Source organism: Aspergillus costaricaensis, assembly GCF_003184835.1.
Source record: "Aspergillus costaricaensis CBS 115574 unplaced genomic scaffold BO79scaffold_9, whole genome shotgun sequence".
In the NCBI taxonomy this organism is placed as follows: Eukaryota; Fungi; Ascomycota; class Eurotiomycetes; order Eurotiales; family Aspergillaceae; genus Aspergillus; species Aspergillus costaricensis.
The window spans coordinates 608432-628724 of NW_020291809.1; the positions used below are offsets into that span (position 1 = coordinate 608432).

At 37.4% G+C, this 20293-nt stretch overlaps 4 protein-coding genes across 4 annotated transcripts; 1 reads left to right on the forward strand and 3 right to left on the reverse strand.

The window, feature by feature from the left end:
- Window positions 1–2260: 2260 nt before the first annotated feature.
- Window positions 2261–3589, reverse strand: BO79DRAFT_226652 (uncharacterized protein; the record flags this gene model as incomplete). Its single annotated transcript, XM_025683813.1, has 4 exons — window positions 2261–2477; window positions 2804–3177; window positions 3255–3334; window positions 3403–3589. 4 exons carry the CDS (start codon window positions 3587–3589, stop codon window positions 2261–2263), a joined length of 858 nt encoding a protein of 285 aa, XP_025541720.1.
- An 8135-nt stretch (window positions 3590–11724) lies between these two features.
- On the reverse strand, window positions 11725–12633 carry BO79DRAFT_142753 (UbiA family prenyltransferase; the record flags this gene model as incomplete). Its single annotated transcript, XM_025678291.1, has 1 exon — window positions 11725–12633. The coding sequence occupies one exon, from the start codon at window positions 12631–12633 to the stop codon at window positions 11725–11727; it is 909 nt and encodes a 302-aa protein (XP_025541721.1).
- Window positions 12634–14961: 2328 nt separating this feature from the next.
- BO79DRAFT_286307 (GMC family oxidoreductase) lies at window positions 14962–17327 on the forward strand. The gene is made up of 4 exons (XM_025688455.1): window positions 14962–15298; window positions 15364–16081; window positions 16192–16630; window positions 16698–17327. Exons 1-4 carry the CDS (start codon window positions 15089–15091, stop codon window positions 17131–17133), a joined length of 1803 nt encoding a protein of 600 aa, XP_025541722.1. The 5' UTR covers window positions 14962–15088; the 3' UTR covers window positions 17134–17327.
- Window positions 17328–17926: 599 nt separating this feature from the next.
- BO79DRAFT_191674 (phosphotransferase family protein) lies at window positions 17927–19606 on the reverse strand (the record flags this gene model as incomplete). Its single annotated transcript, XM_025680845.1, has 4 exons — window positions 17927–18582; window positions 18634–18837; window positions 18885–19492; window positions 19548–19606. 4 exons carry the CDS (start codon window positions 19604–19606, stop codon window positions 17927–17929), a joined length of 1527 nt encoding a protein of 508 aa, XP_025541723.1.
- Window positions 19607–20293: the final 687 nt, after the last annotated feature.

Sequence of the window (20293 nt, forward strand, 5' to 3'; positions counted from 1 at the left end):
TAAAAATAAATAGCTGCTATTTAGAACAGGGCCTCAGAGTTCTTAAGATTTTATATATTATATTTAGTCAGCAGGCAACAACGAGGCTGGTTAGCTGAGTCCTCTAGTAGGGGACTTGTCCTGTAACAGCGATGGGGTAGTAACGAAAAGGGCCCTTAGTATTAGATAGGTCTCTGGAACAGACCTGTCAGTGGAATATGCACAACTTAGTTTACAGCTATATGAAGCCCAAGCCAAGAAAGGAAAGGTCCACTGAGGACAAATACCTATATACTATTTAAAAACTCTGTTTTACTTGCCCAGATCATCTATTTCAACGATAGGATCTTCTTTTCTTGACTGTCAGCTGTTATTCAGAGTATATAAATATTAGTTAATGTGGCAAGCAACATAGCAGACTATTATCAAAGGTCCTCATATAAACATAGAAATCTGAGTTTAGCTAAAATATGAAATAGCTTGTGGCACTCCTTATATAAAGTTAATGATACATAAAATAACATATCATGGCCAGCGTATGCCCGGAGTAATTAACTCCTAGAGCGTAGCCTAAGATCTTAAATATAGCGCAATGAAATTTTGGAGCAGTAGATCATTCTTGGCGATTTTGAAGGTAATAGAGTTCTTGTTGGCCCAGTGCAGGATACAGTCTGCTCCCTTTCTGTGTTCAGATATGCCTTAGCTGCAGGGAACCAACAACGGAACACAATTGCGCTATTCGTCCTAGTTCTTTTCATGGACCGACCAGTGTAGCTGAATGCAAATTCGAGCTACAGTGTTGCACAGTAGAACCAAAAACTCTTGTTGAACCCAAGTAGTAGACATATTGATTGAAATATATTTTCCAGGCCTGCTTACCTCATGAAGTTTTCGTCCCGTACTGTTACATAATCCTATGTATATTAGTAGATATGGTATACATAACTGACTAGTTAGTTAGTTATGAAAGGCTGGCTTTAGTCAGCAAGGAACTCATAAGGCCTGTGCAGGCTCCTTCGCAGGAGACGATTTATTATAGTCAAATAACGAGGAACTCCTTTTTGTAGCATTAAAAAGGTTTGAAAAAGAAGGGCATACTACTACATAGAAAGAAATAATGAGGTATAGTGTTAAATACACCTTATTCTACGGGATTTTGACAAGCGCAAAGCTGCAAGGGTATGGTGGAATTTACCTTCTTTCAAAGACATTTGGAGGCACTTATCATCAATATATACTCAAACCCAATTCGAATTAAAACCAAGGTGTGGGGAGCTTGGTCTGATAATACTGCGATGAGCGCGCGGTGATAATACCTCTTATCTCTTATTCATTTTTCAAAACAGGAAACAGCTGCGCAACCGAGGTATACAGTTTCGGGAAGGTGAGCCGAGAGAGGCTCATAACCTAGTAGGTAGTACTTTGCATGTGATAAGAGGCCAATCACCCAAGATTCTCAAAAACCTTTTTGATCCGCGGAGTTTGCGTGGCGCCATCCCCTGTTATGCTTACTTTGTACAAGGTTGCAGCGGATGTGGAGTAAAGGATTGTAAGTGCGGCACCATATGCGCTGTCAGCGTGGGGTCCAAACGGAACCCTGGAGTCGAGTCCTGACTACTTCGTAGTATTGTCTTAACTGAATTTCTCCGATTCCGGCTATCCTCAGAGAGCCCTCTTACAGCAGAGCAATTAATTAAATTTAATTCAAATTAAGCGGTCGCACTATATGGCGCCTTTCCTGTGCCAAGAGAGTCCTCCACTCTATTAGTGCTTAGTACATTTTAGTAAGGACATCAATCAATGAGGGAATTATTTGTGCCCTCGCTGCTTTTTGGAGCGGGAAGTGGGGCCGGAAGAAAATAAAGAAATAAGGAGAAAAAAAGAAAAAGAAAAAAAAAGAAAAAAAAGAAAGAAAGAGGAAAGAAAAAGAAAAAGAAAAGTAAGAAAAAGAAACAAAAAACGAAATGGAAAAATGCAAAGGGAGAGGAAAACAACTTACTAGATACGTCTACTTACAGTAAGACTACTGCTGATCCGGCGCTAAACAGTTACAACTTTGCTCGCCTGTAACGAGCGAGTAAAGAGACTGAAGGGGTAAAAGGCTAACACAAGCAAACATTTTACATAAGCAAAAGCAAACAAAACGAATAGAATTTGTGGTAACGCTTGACCTAAACCGTGGAAGCCAGGCTTTGATACAACATAATTCCAAAATGGTAGATTGGGACATGCCCGCCTGGATTGCAATAGTGAATTTGAGCCATTGGATCTTCCCCATCACTCAACATAAATCTGGGCTCGACAATTTGTGGTCACCGCTGACGAGACCGACAGTAGAATGATTGTTGATGTGCACTTCATTTAGTGCAAGTTCATCATCAAGCTGTTCGAAATCCCGAGTAAGGTTGCCTTTCACTTTTCCGTTGAGCTTTCGACTCGATCTGCTACTATAAACACCACCGCTGTTGGAACTACCTTTCGCGCCATGGAGTGTGCCACTATTGAGTGTTAGCTTAAAGCTTTCGAGATAAAAATCAAGATTCCTTGTCAAGCAGTCAAGTGGTCAGGAGGTGTACGTACGACCCAAACAGCTCGTTGATAGCAGGTTTTATTGTGGGTAAACACGCGTTTACAACCCCAAGGTTTGGTTCCAATACCGAGTAAATGGCACCGGGTGTAACGCTGTAGGTCATGTCAGCTAGATTCCAAGTCCACAACCAAACGACCCTCAACAGCGAAATAACACAAATCCTGGCAAGTGTGATCATAGTAAGCAACCTGCTCTGCAAGCGACAAAGAAACAAAGGAGGAAGAGTATACTTACAACGCCCCGAGGCTAAACATTGCAGAGACGGCAATCTTTTTGGATAAAATCAGTTGTAAGTTGAAAACCAGAGGCATCGGTAGAACAACAATGAAAGTGTCAATAGTGAGATTGACAATGCCAGCAACGAGGTAGGCAATATTTTCACCAGTGCAATGTCCTTCAATCGATTTATCCCAGTTATATTGGACCGGTTTGCAAAGCGCGAAGGCTTCGATCAGTACCATGGTGAAATACGCGGCAGTGATGAACAGTGTGCCATAGCACAAACGGCAAAAGACCTTATTTGGAAAGAGGTCGATGTAGAGGTACAATATTGAAGCCTTGACACACGAGTTCGCCGCTGCCCACAGCAGTTGTGCAGGCACGAAAAGCTAAAGCAATGGCGAAGGAAAATCAGTCAATATTGTACCGTACAGGGTAGGACATTTACTAATATTCATCAACTTACCTTCATGTGTAGAGCAAACTTTTGAGGCGCCGTTGCTAAAAGCTCCTCTAAATGAACTCCCAAGCCAGCAGCAAAGCCAGCTAGATTGTGTGTGAGTTCAAAATGCTGTCTCTCCATTTCGAGGGGACCCAGAGTTGGAGAATCATACCTGCCAGAAACACGGACAAAGCAGATTCAGCCAGTACCAATGCTACCAGTGCCAAGTAATCGTTTGCAGCGAGCTTCCTTCCTTGTAGATATCTGGACCACAGTCTGAGCGCCACAGCGATGATAGCCATGGGGCCCACGATGAATGAGATCACGGCTAGCTGCACGGCTCCTAATGGGAGAGTCATTTTGGGAGAAAATGATATATCAGATACAGTCACTGTTTTAGAAGGAAGAAAAGATCGAGTTTCAATGATGTTGTGTCTTAAGGACTCTGAAATATGACGTGACTTCCAGTCTTAAGAGACCGAGTACCAGGGAGCTGTAAATAAGAGAGAGTCTGGAGAGTTGTGGGGGCCATATGCGCAATAGTCACAGATAATTCTCACGCTTGACAAGGATCAATTCTGCCTTGTGCAGCCTACAAGACAAGCCCACCAAGAGCACCGATCTAGGTACGTGGTACGTGTACACATGGGGATTTAAGGGGGCTGAGTTAGGAGTGCACTTCGCACTTGCCCTCACACTTCTTCTCTTTTCATCTTCTCCCCCTTCTTCTCCTCTCGATCTTACATCAAGCTCGAGAAGCAAACATCACCTGCTGTTACAACAACAATGAGTGGCCCACACACATCACCCACAGTCCCATTGTATTCTGAAGGTCTCCGGGACTGGCCGAACCGGCCGCCCCACCGCCGGCCGCGCACGGGTGCTTAGAGCCTTAAGAGTCTAAGCGCTTAGACACTAGGGATGGTGGATTGTAATTACAATTTCATGTAATACACCCATTTTTGGTCAAATTTCATGTAATGGGTTTGGCTGTTGTAAGGATTAAATCATACTAAATTTATATAGACTTAGCACCATGATTTAGCTAAAATTATAGGTAAGCAGGTAGATAAGCAGGTAGATAAGCAGGTATATTAACCAGTTAGCTAAATAATATGGTAGAAGTTACTAAGTATATACACAGGCAGGTAAGGCAGATAAAGTCTAATTTATTAAAAAATACCTTTAAATTATATAGATGCTAGTTTTCTCTTAAAATTAGTTTAAATAAACTAATCTTAAGCAAAATCATTAAAATTTATATATTCTTATATATATAGCAGTGTTTTCAATGTTTAAAAGATTAATATATATATATTTATAATACAAAATAATAAGAAATCTCTGATTTTCTTAGATTACTAAGGAATCAGGATCCTGATAATTTAATTAATTAAATTAGTTAAAATTAATAATATAATTAGTCAGTTATAGTATTCACTAAAATCATATAATAAATTGAAATTGTAATAGTTCAACTGAGTGAAATTACAGAATTACTGTAATGGCTTCCCAAAAATGAAATTACACCATCCCTATTAGACACAACTAAGTGTGATGGGCTAAGAAGCCGGGAGGACTACGTAAAGTACAGTAATTAGTAGAGAAGTTGAATTTATTAAAGAAAGAATTATCTAATCTATAAATAGATTAGTTTTTCTTATAAATAACTCTTTTAAAAGTTTTTCTTTGTAACTCCGGTAAATTCTTTTATTTATTCTAGAAATTTTTATTTTTCTTATAGATATCTTTGGGTCAAGATCCAGAACCAGATAGATTAAAATATAGATATTCTGATTCCAGATAACTGATAGAATTTAGTCTTTTTTAATTATTATTCTCCCCATTATGACGCAGCTGAGCTGATATAAATTTCTTTAAATAAGATAAGTAGATAGGATTATACTAGTATTTATAGACTTTAATATTATAAAACTCAGTTACTAATTTCTATATAGATTTAGTATATTCTTTTTATTTAATTAAAAATATTTTTTTATAATTATATTTTTTTTAGGGCATATTTTTCTTATTTATAATTTTTTTAATAATATATTTCTTAGTGCTGTCTTCCATGATAATAATATCTAATTATTAATTAATTACTTTTTGGATAGGTAGAGGATCTGTAATAATAGATTAAAATAAATTAATATAAAATACTAGATAAATTCCAGATAATATATCTAGTCTATATATATATATTCTAATTTATTCCAGTATTATAAATTTTATATTTCACTAGTCCAATTTCTTATTAAATTAGTTAGTTATAATATTTTTCAGATTTAACCAGATTTTATTATTTTTTTTATAGCAGGGAGCAAGATTTTATTATTAATTAATATATTATTTCTGTATTTCTTATACTGCTGTTATTATTAAATTAATAATATCTCAGATTTTTTAAAATTTACTGAGAATAACTTTAACCTGCTTTCAAAAATTCCTGGCCTGATTATATTTTAGAGAATTTATTTCAATACTTAAATCTAAGAATTTTATATAAAAGCCATACTATAAAAAAAAAAAACTTATTTTTATTAATATAGAGTTCTAGTTATTTAGAATTAGTTATATCAGAAGCAGTAATTCTTACTAATTAATTTATTATTAATTTATAAAGTATTATAGAAAGATCTTAATAATTATAATTTAGTACTTTGTTGCTCCATCTATTTCAGAATAATAAATAATAGAAAAATATTATTTAATATCTAGTACTTTATATAAGATTATTTATAATTTACTTATAAACTAAGAGCCGCAATCTAAAACTACTGACTAAAGTATCTTATAATAACTGTAAAATATTTAAATAAATATATTTATAAAATTTTTTATATCTATACTCGGGATAATTTTAATAATAATATCTTTAATTAACCAGTTAATAATAATTATAATATTTTTATAATCTTAAGACTCTAGAAGATTTACCAGAAAATTAATAGTAATATCTTACTAAGATTAATCAGAAATTAATAATAATTTTAAAAAATTTTATTTATAATTTTTTTAAATATAATTAATCTTATAGCTGTTATAGTTACAGCAGAACTAATAAATATTTTTATTTATATTTAGCCAGTAATAGTAGTAAATAATTATTTTATAAGTCTAGTCTTATCCGGGGTATCCAATAATTATATTATTATAAATTTCTTAAATAATCTAAGTTTATAAGAACTCTAAATTAAAGATCTAGACTTATTCTTAAAAAAATAAATATTGGCTCATATCCAGCTAGTATTTTATAATAGAGATTTTTAATTTTAATTATTTAAAGAGCTCGGGCCTGTCTTTAATTATTATTTTATAATATTTTTTTAAATTCTTATTAGCCTGTTCTGCTTGCTTCTATAAATTATTTAATATTAATTTTTTAGATTTTAGACTGGCAGGAATTTCTTTATTAAAGATTTTATTAATAAATATTATATAAATAAGTTCTTCTTCAGGTACAAGATAAAATAACTAGATCTCTTAATTTATAATATATTTATTTTTCTTCTTGGGCATGTCCTGGAATCTTTAAGATAAAATATTTAATTAAGTATTTATTATTTTTAGATAATAATTAATTATAAAATTAAAATAATTTAAGAACTAGGCCTAATATATTTATTACTTTATAAATTGCTGTTAGATCATAAAATATTCTAGATTTTAATAGTTACTGAAAATTTTAAAATAAGAAAATATAATAAACTCTAGTTTTTATTTTTACAGGATTTAGATAATTACTAGTAATTTTTTATTATAAATTTAGTAGTTATATTCTACAGGCAGGTTTTTCTTTAAAAAGTATATTACTAAATAAAAAATTTTTTAATTATTTTACTAGAATAGTACTCCTCCTATATACTATTTAGAAAAATTGATTTTTATTAGTATTTCTTATTCAGAATCTTAATATATAAAAATAAAAACAGTAGTAAAGATTTTTTTAAGAATTTTAAATATTTTTTAGATCTCTGGTATCCAGCTGAATTTAATATTTTTTTTAATAAATTATATTAAAGATTTTAAGTAGGTCTTCCAGTCTTTGAGAAATTATTAATAAAAATTAGTAAATCTTAAAAAAACTTTAATATTATAGATGGTCTTCAGTATTTTCTAATTTTATATAATTTAAATCTTAACAGGATCTATACAGATTCCTTTCTTTATTTTAATAATAAATTTTAGGTATTTCATAGTAGTTATCTTAAATTTATATTTATTAATATTTACTTAGAGATCTGTATCTTATAAGTATTCTAATATTTATTATATCTAGGTATAGTATATAGTTAGATTTTTATTTATAAAGATAAGAATATTATTAATATAGATAAAGCAGAATTTATTAAGGAATTTTTATAAGGTTCAGTTAATATATTATTAGAATATATTTAGATAATTAATAAGCCTAAACAGGACTACCAGTTATTTAAATAATTTAAAATAAGTATAAAATATAGTTTTTTATTTATCTTTTTTTTTAATCCGGATGTAGTAGAAGATTTAAATAATATTTAATTTAATATAGTAACAGATCTTTGAAATATATTAGAGAATTTCTTAAATAAATAATAAGAAATATTAGTTCTTTATAATTATTTAGTTAAGTATTCAGTAGTTTATGTAAAAATATAGATTATTATTAAATTTTAAAGTAAATAACATAGATATGGCTGCTGGAAAGTTACTAATTTTTATAAATCTTTTTTTTAAGAAGTTAATCAGGATCTTCCATAGTACTAAAAGTTCTAGTTAATTTATCTAGTAGAAAAGGTTCTAAAAGATCTTCTTTTTTTTTTTTTTAATATTTTTAATTATTTTAATAGCATGGTCTATCCCCGGGTAATAAAATAGTAGAATATCTGCTATTATTTTATTAAAAATATTTAAGTATTTATAATAAAGATCTGGTAGCTTGCTTTCTACTTTTATAGAATTTTTTAATTAATTAAGTTTATAAAAGACTTTATTAATATCTGTCAGGCTTATTATAAATAATTTTATTAAATTTTTTTTTTTTTTTTAATTTTTTTAAGTACACCACGCATTGACAGAGATTATAAATAATATTAAGAAATAATTTTATTTTTATCTATATTATACTTCCACTCCTGTACTCTAGATATTAAGTATAGAATCCTTAATTTAAAATATTATGTTTTAGTACTTTATTTATAAGAATTTTAATATAATATTATATTTATATATATATAGTAGAATATAAAAATATATATATTTCTACAGATTTTTATTTATATTTAATAATATTTTTATTAATTTAATTATACAAGCTTTCTTTTTTTTGAATTCTTTAATATTTCAGGATTTAATAAAAATATATTTTAGTTTATTTTTATTTATAAAGTTCTAGCTGATCATCCTGTAAGGTATATAGCTAATATTAATTAAAATATTTATAAAATAAATTTTATTAACTAATTCTAATATGGAGAAGATATAATGGCTTTTAAATTTTTAAATCTTTTTTTTAAATTTTTTATAATTATAATTAATTAATATATACCCTCCTAGGTAATGATCTAGGAGAGTTATATTTTTTTTAAAATAGGAATTTATTAAGTAACTGAATTCTTTAATACCTGACTAATTTTACTAGCTGGATTATCTTTAAGTAAAGCTTAGTAGACTTTATTTTTTAAATTTTAGAAATATTGTAGTAGCAGATAAAAGTATTTAATAATATAATATTTTAAGAATTTATAATATAAACAGAGTCCTGTCTTATAATATTTAATTAATATTTTTTTTAATATTTATTAAACTTATTAAGCAGGTTCTGCACTTACTACTATAAGTTTTTAATCTATAATATTATTTATAATTACTTTTTTAAGAGTGCTATCTACCTAGGTATTAAAATATTTTAATTATTTTTTTAAAAATTAGTTTATTTTTATAAATTTATCAGCTATCTATTTAACTTATTAGTAAAAGTCTTTAAAATCTGATTTTTATTTAATATCTATTATTTATTAGTAAATATTATTATTTAGAGCTTGATATAAGAGATTCTTTTTATTTAAATTCTTCTAATTATATTTTCCAGCCTTGATTAGCAGGCTATTAATTTTTATTAAAAAATTATTAATTATTTAATTTTCCTGCTTAAGAGTGAACAGCTTATTAATAATTTTTTTTTATTAAATTAGATTCTTATAGATTAGTTTAAAATAATTAATTAAAGCTATAATTAAGAAGAATAGAATCTTATAATTAGCTTTTATTTATAGATTAATCTTTATTTTAGCTTTTTTATCCAGGAATATAAATATATACCAGGCTTATTTAGTTAATATACTAATAAATTATTAGTTAATCCTGATTTTTACCTGTATATTATTAAATTAATTCAGAAACTTACTTTTATTTTTTTTATCAAAACTTATAAGTATTAGTAATTTTAGTTTCTTTATATCAGCTAGATTTTAGATTAGTACTAATATTAATACTAATATTAATATAAATAAAAATACTATAATAAATACCTAAGAAAGCAGGAGTTAAATATTAATAAATTATTTAATTTATTTAAAATTAGTCCTAATTTTATTATTTATTATTATATTCTATTAGAAAATAATATATTATATTTCTATACTCTAGATTATTAGTTCTTCAATACATTTAGTTAATTAGTTAATAATATTAGCTTGGATAGTATCTTTATAATAACTAAAAATATTTATTAATTTATTATAATTATTATATATTACCAATCTGTTATCTGATAAATACTTTAAAAAGAAATAAATTTAAAATTATAATAAATTAAAAAGCCAGAAGGACTACATAAGATACAGTAATTAATAAAAAAGTTAAATTTATTAAAAAAAAAATTATTTAATTTATAGATAAATTAGTCCTTCTTATAGATAACTTTTCTAGAAGTTTTTCTTTATAACTCTAGTAAACTTCTTTACTTATTTTAGAGATTTCTATTTTTTTTACAGGTATCTCCGGGTCAAGATCCAGAACCAGACAGGTCAGAACATAGATGTTCCGATTCCAGATGGCTGACAGGGCCTAGCCCTTTTTACTAAGGGAAGGCACGGGCGCTGACCCTATTTGACACAGCCCCTTTCATGTTTTCAAGTCTCCACATTTCACCTCCCTAACCATTAGTCTAAAGCAGCCGTCACACTCCGCTCTTGCACAGTAAATTACCCTCAAAGTACATTACCCTCAAACAGGCATATGCAAAGAGAAGCGAATGGTTTACTCTGAAGCCAGCTCTCCCCAGTCTCCACAGCAATAACCCCTCGAACACCCCGTCCACTTCGCAAACTACTACGAAAATTAGTCTCTTTCCTATCTGGGTAATGATAGTCGGACTTTCACCCGATGTATAAAATCTCGAACACTCTTAATCAATATGCTCTAATGTACTCTCTTATCTCATATGATCATGTGAACCTCTTAGCAGAGGGCTATGCACAGTCGAATAACTCGCTAGTCTAAGCATCGTAATCCCTACGTTGCCTCGTCAAGTTTACCCATATGAACTTCTTAAGAGCATCTCCACCAAAAAAATGTAGAGCATTTCTCACAGTAGAAGTCTTTTGCAACAAGTTCTATCTGTCCTGTAGCCTCATCTGCGCTTCATAAAAGGACAACAGAATATGTAGAAAATTCATCTTTCCCATTTTTTTAAATGGCCTTGGTCGTTACTAATTAGACAGCCACTTGGCAAGGTTGGCAAGGATCTAAACTAGAACTATACAAAGTCTACCTTACTGAACAAAGCAGGTGCACTCAGATAATCCACGACTTTAGCACTTTGATTGCAATGTAGCACTTTCCACGGTTGGCAGGCTGCAATCAAGAGTTTAAGCTAGTTCAGGGAGTTTACGCTTGACCAATTGGTGCGGAATACCTCATTCGCGTTCTCTATCAGCCTGCACTGACCTGACCCGTTTTCCTTATATTTTACGTCAAGTTTTCTATCTAGCTGGGTCCCACCAATCAACCGACTGGCGGCTTTACTTCCCACTTTCACGCACACCAGTCCCGACCATCGATGCAGCCCCGGAACCGCTCAAACCGCTCCAACCCCAATCCATGGGGGCAAAGTCTTTGAGAAGGGACCAATCATGCCACGTAGTAAAGGATCGGCCCCAAAATACTACAGTTTCAACCAGTACTATACAATGTAATCTTGATATATGAAGGGGAACTTGGGCGAAGGGTGGGTTCTCGCGAGTGTCCCTCCGCCTGCGCTTCTTCCCTTTCCAAAGCGTAAATCATACGAATTGAGCACAGTTTACTTGACTTCCAGGCTTACACTTCATGCGTCGTAGCCACCTTCCAATATATACGATTACAGCAGCGCCTAGCCCCTTACAAGCACCTCAATCTGAGAAGGAAATTTAAGTTACTGTATCATTTGTGATAACCTAGCCAATCAGAACTATTTGAAGAGCCTACCCGTTATTCTAAGGCAGGCCAGATTGTCTTTCTTTGGCTTTATTTAGAGAATACGCAGAGGCATAACGAAAAGTCCAATGAGCCACAGTGGGTAAATCTTCCAAGACCTCCGATCTCCTTCCCGAGTTTTGTTGTAGTAAAATCCCCAAACCACCATGGTGCCCGCGACGCACGCGGGGATGCAGGAAAGCCATGAGCGTTCAGCCGAGCCAACATCCCAAAACCAACAGGACAACGCTGTCCAGCCTATAATTCCCACTGCCAGGGCAGACCTCGCATTTTCATCTCCGATTAACAAGGGCACTGTTCTTCGACCGGTGATTCTATCTCCATCAATGTCCCGAAAATCCTGGGCGTGAGAAGTCGTCGTAATTGCTCCAGCGAGAACAAGGAGCCACATGAATGCCTTCATATCACCCGAAAAAACTGAGCTCTTTGTTGCAACTTCCAGTGGGCCGGAAAAGAAGCATGCGAACCCAATACCATTAAGCAAGTTCTTCAGTAGTGGATTTGACGCGCCGTTCCATTCGTTGTACCACAGACAGGAGAATGCCTCCAGAAGACAAGGCCCAACACCCCCCGTGGTGCCTGCAATTGTAATTGTGACGGGATACATGCAATATAAAAGAAGCTTGACTTGATGGGGAGTTATCCGGCCTGCTGGAAGAGGTCTCCAGGATTTGTTGATCTTGTCCTCTGAGATGGCAGACTCAGAGCGCTGATTATGGAGAGTGAAAAGAAACAGATTGCTCCATGACCAGAGGAACATTTGAGGTAAAGATAAAAGTATCTGGTGGAAAGGCAAAGAGGGACCCATGCCGAATTCAGGCGCCACAGATGCATTCACTACCCCGAATAAGAGCCCCAGGCAAATGATTTCTTTGATATTATCACGGACAAATAAATGGGCAGTGTATGCATGATAGAACGAGTATGATAGAAAAGACGCCATGATTGTAAATATAAGAGAAGTTAACTGATTTGAAGATAGGAAAAGTGAAGCAGTGTCTCCCAGCAAAGATCGTGTGCCAGGATCCATGATCTTGACTGCCTCTATTTATCGAGCGCCGCAATAGGCTCACTGTAAAATGGGGCTAGCTCGAAGGCTCATTCGGAGTTCACACAATCCATAAAACGTTTACGTACCCATGAAAAAGGAGGTAATACTTCAGTGGTGGAGCTGTATGACAAGTGGGTAATTCTATAGCAGGCTGGGAACCATCTGTGTCTCCATTTTACCTTAACTCTCGAGACGAACTTCTACATTCGCTTGCATTATTATTGTTAAGATATTTTATGTTTATCCGCTTATACTCATCGATATGTCTTTGGATAGTGGCGTCTAAGTAGTTCAGAAGCAATAGCTGCGTCAGGCTTTGGGACAAGAGCCCAACACATCTCAACCTCTGCCTTGAAATCAAAGATGAAAGGAATATCCATATTTATCGTACCTCTCTCCGTTAATATCTGTACCTCTCTGCTACATCTAGGTAGGGTTAAGCCTCAGTCATCTGACTTCAGCAAACACCCTCTTTAGTAGCAAGTTATTGTATTTGAAAACGGAATATTATCCGTCTGATTTTCCTTGTTCAAGTGCGTGCCCCTTGTGCTACTAATTTTACTGGTCAATCCTATTTCTGTGACTTCCCGGAGTGCCCCAGGAACTCTTACGTGAACGTCTCTGTTATCAGGTCTCTCTCGGAGGCTGTCCCGACCCACCAAAATTTATGATTATATTTATGTTCCTATTCCTTAGAGATGTGCCAAAGATTTCCTGTACATACCTCCATTAGAGACTCTAGCTGATAGACTGTCAAGTAACACAACCAGCAATTCTACCAGTAACGTTATCAGGTGTAGGCGGAGCCCTAACCGGGGACATTTGTTGGGGTTCCTTCCCTGTGAGGCTCTGGGGAACTCGGGAGGGCACTAGGTGGGGCTCCTGGCAGGGTAAATCATCCTGATAAGAAAATCATTTGCGTATGAACTATATGACTGGCTACTACAATTACCTATGAAGGTCTAGCGTATGGCCTAAGTGAGACTACACTGCGGCAGTGCCACTAATAAAACTCAGTACCAGGATACCATCATACGATGATCGAAGACAGGGTTACTGTTAGGACCCGCTGCACCTCACGGGACGATCCCCTAAGCAGTAAGTACAGACAACCAACCCGTGTCAGATCGCTGAACTCACAACCCGTTTACTCCATAGTCAATGCTGAATCGGCCGGGAGGAGCCCCGAGTACGCAAACGTCTCATGCATGGGGCCAAAATGCGTTCCACTAAGCAGATAGGAGTAAAATTCATGGGGCGGAAAATGCATGGGGCCAAATGAAGGCCGTTAATAGCCACGGAGAAGTCTACAGTCTTTGGCCGCAGATTACTTAAATTTCCGAAATAACGCAAGAACAGCCAAATTCCCAACTGGGCTAGCACTAGTAAAGAATACAGTATTCAACACTTTGATATTCTGGATAGGAATAATAGGTCGCAGCTATGTGAGTGTTATATAATATGAATGCTGACCATTGGCGCCCAATAGTACAAACCCTAAATTGTTTATTTTTCGAAAATTTAACAAATGTACAGCCAGAGACTGTATGGGTTTGGTAGGGCTGGGATTGCGCGAATGCATGTGACTGTTATTCGCACGAGGCCAAGAACACTGACCTCTACAAGAATATCGTTGAATTAATTTAGAGGATTGTAAGCCAACTTTCGGGCGGCCGAAAGTCTGATTTTCATTGGCTCATAACCAAACAAACATTCCAATGACCAATGGAAAGCCCCTTAGCACCGAACTTATGCAGCCGAAATTTCAGCTTACCTTTACACTGCCACATAACTCGTTATCAGCCTTCAAAGTCTGTAACCTAACCTAAAATCCTACGATCGCGGCGCGAAAGTAAGCTTTCCCAGTCTTCCAAGCTCTGTTCTCATTATGCTCCCAGAGTCCTCTCCCTAAGCCAAAAGTATGTTAAGTTTAGACTCAGTTAATATTTCAATATAGTTGTCTGTTCTCCACTTTTGAGGTTATTTTCTAGTAGTGATACATTTGTCTAGTACTGATACGTGTTTGTAATAAAGCCCACAATGACTATCTCAGACTTCGGTTTCATGTTACGTAACTACTAGCGGTTAGATATATTGGTGGGGCAGAAGCCGGTGATTTGAGATGGGTACTGTTGGGCGGGGTATAACTGGCATTTGTGGAGCTCATTCTAATGTTTCTTTGTTGACTGATGATCCTAGATAGCAGGCCATTCAATTATTCCCTCATATATATCTCTCTCCCGTCTCGGGGTATTCCTTCCTTCTTAGCAAGCTACTTCCTACATCCGAATTCTTTTTCTTTTCACACTCTCATCCAATCTGAATCTAAACCTGCACACAGTACAGAATGGCTACTACTGCATATGACTTTGTCGTCATTGGCGGCGGTACAGCTGGCCTGGTAACTGCTTCTCGACTGAGCGAGGACTCCAACAGCTCCGTCCTTGTTCTCGAAGCAGGTGCCGACTTGACAGCAGATCCCCGCGTGAACATTCCTATCTTTTATGCCGCGTTACTTGGATCTGACGCTGATTGGAAATTCCAGTCGGCCCCTCAGGTATGAATGGCCCCTGTCCCTATGAAGAGAGAGTGTGTAAGATAGCTAATTTATAATTCTTATAGCCGGGTCTCAATGGCAGAGTGATCGGTCTTAATCAGGGCAAAACACTCGGAGGATCCAGTTCATTAAATGCACACGTCTTTGTTCCCCCCTTTGAAGGGGCTGTTGACTCATGGGAAGAACTCGGTAATCCCGGATGGAATTGGGCCATATTGAAAGACTATTTGACCAAGGCCTACAGCAGTCCAACTGTAGCACAGGATGACAAGGAAAGCCTGGCAATTGAGGACTGGCCTGAATTGAACGGAGCGAAAGGTCCAATCCAAACATCTTTTGGCAACGTGACACATCCTATCCGCAAAGCATGGGCTGAACTGTTTCGCAGCTGTGGAGAATACAATGCCGGGGATCCGTTTATCCACAGTTCTGTAGGCTCCTTCAGCTGCCTTGCTAGTATTGACGCGGAGGGTAAGAGAAGTAACTCTGCCTTGGCTTACTATAAGCCTGTGGAACTTCGCCAAAATCTTCATGTCCTTACAAACGCTCTTGTTGAGAGAGTCTTGTTTGACGAAAGCAAGCCTCCCAGGGCTATTGGGGTCCAATACAGTCATGATGGGGCCTCAAAGACTGTTCAGGCAAAGAGTGAAGTCATACTTGCTGCTGGCGTTTTCCAATCTCCGAAAATCCTCCAACTTTCGGGAGTTGGTGGAGCAGAACTTCTAAACCAGCATGGTATCGATGTGGTTATGGACCTTCCCGGAGTTGGGCAAAATCTTCAGGGTATGTGAACAGCTTCCAGTCTAGCACCGGCGACATAGATAACAGGAACCCCTCTCCTTTTGACAACTACTCGCTTTGGGTTAAAAAAAGCTAACATTTAATGCTCCTAGATCACATGATCTCATATACCGCATTCCAAGCAAAGCCTGAAGTGGAAACGAAAGACTCACTCGTTAGACAAGAGCCTGAAGCCATTGGTCAGGCAATGCAGGAATATGCTGCCACGAAGTCTGGGCCCCTCGCGTCACTTGGAGTTCATACCTACGCCTATTTACCTCTTCCTGAACAGGACAGAAGTGATCTCCAGGCACTGTTCACCAGCGACGCTGCTGAGAAATCACAGCACAAGGCAACGCAATCCTACTATGACATCGCCAAGACCACTATTCTTGATCCCAAGCAACCATCAGCTGCGTACCTATCCGCCTTGGGGCAGACAAATTATGCCAAAGATCTCAGGGACGGAACTATCCCAGATGCTTCACCAGGAAAGTTTGTTACGCTTGGAGTAATGCTCTCTCAACCGCTTTCCCGCGGAAGCGTTCAAATGTAAGTTCATCTTTGTTGTTTACATCTTTCTTGATAGAAATTGTAGAACTGACAAACCGAACCCCAGTACCTCCAAAAATCCTGAAACCCCTCCAATCATTGACCCTGGCTACATGTCAAACCCTCTCGACCTGGAAGTCATGGCACGACACTTGCTCCGTATCAAGAAATTAGCAGAGTCACCTCAGCTTGGGGAACTGCTTGAACAGCCATTGAAGTTCCGTGACCCAGATGCAGACTTCCAAGGAGACTTGGATGCTGCAAAGAAGTACGCTCGGGACAATTTGGTCTCCATGTGGCACTTCGCGGGAACCTGTTCGATGCTGCCTCGCGAGAAGGACGGAGTGGTGGATTCCAATCTGAAGGTCCACGGTATCGAAGGCCTGAGGGTTGTGGATGCGAGTGCTATCCCGCTTATAAGCACGGCGAATCTGCAAGCTACTGTGTATGCGTTCGCGGAGAGAGCGGCGGACCTCATCAAGCAGGATGGGAAGAGAGAGTAAAACTAGTGTTGTAGATGTCTGTACCCACAAGATCTTTAGTAAACGAGTGGCAAGAATGGGGAGGCTGCCGAACCTCCCAGGGTTCTCACAGCCCGTCGCGCATTTCGTGGATAGTAATCAGTTGCGCCGGAATTCTCCCCGTTTGACCTCAGTGGATTTATGTTGAAGACTTCTAGATCTGCAATGGATTACTTAAATATCGAACCTGCACAGGATTTAGACCCTTTAATAATTTTGGAGTATACAAAAGCCTTATCTTCCCTTCATATACGCTCTTGCCTTTTCCTGAACATGACTCTTCCCAACCGTCTGCATGTAGATACTCATGAGCAGTCTCATCTAAGGAAATCCATAGAAATAAATGCAACTTAATGTTCTGCTTCTTGACTTTTTTTTTTTTACCCCTTTTTTCTTTCGTCTTCTTTTTCTTCAGGTATATATACATATTCATTTATCGGTCTATCCTATACTTCCAATTCAATCCAATCGATATTCTTATACCTCATAGAGCCTGCTCAGTAAAATGCTACCTATACCGGTGCTTACCTTTTGAAGCAAAGTATATGTTTCACACATAAAGAAATATGTGGCAAAAACTCCAGGTGTCTAGTAATGATTTAGATGACATTACGTACAGTATACGGCATCCGGGCATATGACCACAGAACTATTCTGCAGGTGGCCAGGGCGTCTGGATATTTAAAGGACATCAGAAAACCAAGACCCTTAACATATTCAACATGTTGCATCTTCTACCCTTCGAAGACAAGTCTAGACACGGAAAACAGTCACGCTACTCACCCTCATTGTGGTCATCAAACGGCCAGTGTCGATCCGTCATTTCGCGCTCGTGGTCTGTATCCAGTGAAGCGAGGCCATCAACTTTCATCTGACGAGCACGGGCACAGGCAGCTTCATAATCTTCTGAAGGGGTCCATCCATCAATACTGATACCAATAGCATTACGGATATGTTTCAGTTGGAGGTCAATCTCTTCCTGCATGCTTTGCAAATGCATGATAGAATCTGACCTGGCCGTAGAGATGGATGTTGGGCACGGGTCATTTGAGTATTCGTGCCAGGATTTGGCCAACAAGACAAGGTCGGCTTGAAGCGGAATATTGTTGCCCTCCCAGGGGTCGCCCGCATGGCTGAAGATGCGCCGAGTGAGCATGTTCGTGGTCTGATCCATAGCGCGGAAGTGAGGCTCATTGAACCTCTGAGTGAATGCCAAATAGAAAAAGTGGGTATGGCGTCGTCGAAAATCATAGAGAGCGTCGACCTTTTCCTCTTCGTCCAGATCGCTCAAATCAGGAGTAGGCGGCGGGCGGAAATGAATAGATTCAGGGTCATCGTAGTTCTGGAAGAACTTGGGGATCCCGGCGGCGAGGAAGAGCGGAAGGACAGCTGCATGTTGCCAGTCAATTAGCCCGACAATGTCCAGGTCATCTGAGACGAAGATGTTGTTAGGCTGAAGATCAGGGTGGCGAAGGACCGGACGTAAGAATTCATTTGATGGGAGCAGTCGAGGAGCAATCTTGAGGTAGGATTCCAGTGACTCAATATGCTCACTGGGGTCGGACAATCGGTAACCCATGGACTCGCGATATGCACGCTCAAAAGGGAAGCGTGGGCGGCCATATGTGCGCAGCCAGGCTAGTTCCTTTAACGCAGGATTTCGGAGAACATCGATCGGGTCCGCACCTAATATATGGTCAGCATTGAGACAGGCTGGCCTAGGAAGCACCTACAAGGACCGCGATCGACACGGAGAGAGGCACGCTCTGCAAACCACCATTTAAGAGCTGCACTAGGACCAATACAGACATCCGAATCTGGAACGGCGATGCGTGGTGAGTCTGATGGTAGATCGCTCGCGTAGTATATGCTTCCACTCGCAGGGAGCTGGATCGCATGAAGCTTTGCTTCAAACTGTACAAGCTGCAGGAGCACCTTAAGACGTTCACGATCAGACAATTCAAACCACCGGTCACCAAGTGGTCGTCCCGGTAGCTTCTCCATGATAATATACTCCGAGCCAACGGGGTTTTTTGCATCTGTGGAGTACGCATATACTCGGGGTACAGGAAGACCATGACCCCGAAGGAAAGCCAAGGTCGCCACCTCGCTAGCGACGGCCAATTGTCTTGGTTCAGTTGAGGGATATGGCAATCGGGCAAGAACCTGAGTATCGTCAAGCATGGTGATCTGTAGAACACGGTTGAAGCCTCCTTCAGCCAATTTTGTCAGACTCTGGATATCTGTATCGCATCTCTGTAGTGACTGAGCAGCGGTGCTTCTTAATGCATCACCGTTGAATTCCCCGCGACGCTCAGCAAGGCGGATGTTCTCGTTATATCTACCCATATAAGCTACCAAAAAGGAAGAGAAGAGGGCATCTATGAGCAACTCACATCCATCGACCAGACGTGCATTTGAAGAGTTGACTGTCGTCATTTATCGTACACACCATACGGGAGGTAAACGTTGATGAATGCATGATCCATATTGGAAACAGAAGTTTTCTAGTCACCGGACTTGGATGCCAGGTCCACGGTGCCATCGTAAGCCTGATCATGCCGATATGGCTTTTAACAGAAGTTCATTTGGAAGGTTGCGGGTTGCGGAGCAAGGGGGTGAAACGCGCTTAGTTTATCGATCAGTAGGCGGCTGAGTCACGTTGTGAGCTATAAATATCCCCGGGGAAATCTTTACTTCCTTTCCAACGACTTTTGTAAATTATAATCACCATTTTTTGTAGCCAAATAATGCATGTTCCGGCTCAGAAGACGAGAGTCCAACGATTCGAGGCATGTATGATCGCGAAGGGGGAAAGAAGGGGAAAGAAAACAAAAGAAAAGGGTGTAGAGTCAGCGTGTCCTTCATCTTCCAATGACAAACCATTTACGCAGAGCCATTATCCAAGTCTATGGAGAGACCTCTAACCGCATATGCAGTCCTACTACAGCGTAAAACAGCAACCGAGTCAGTGATTATAACAGCTTAATACGCTAGCAATGCTGAGTTATATGGTATATAGAATCCGGGTGGATATACTCCCTCCTTAAGGGGAGTGAGTCTGAAGCATAAATCACAATCACGTCCATCTGCCATATAGATCGGACTACTGGGATGCAGGACTTCATACATAATGAGGGGA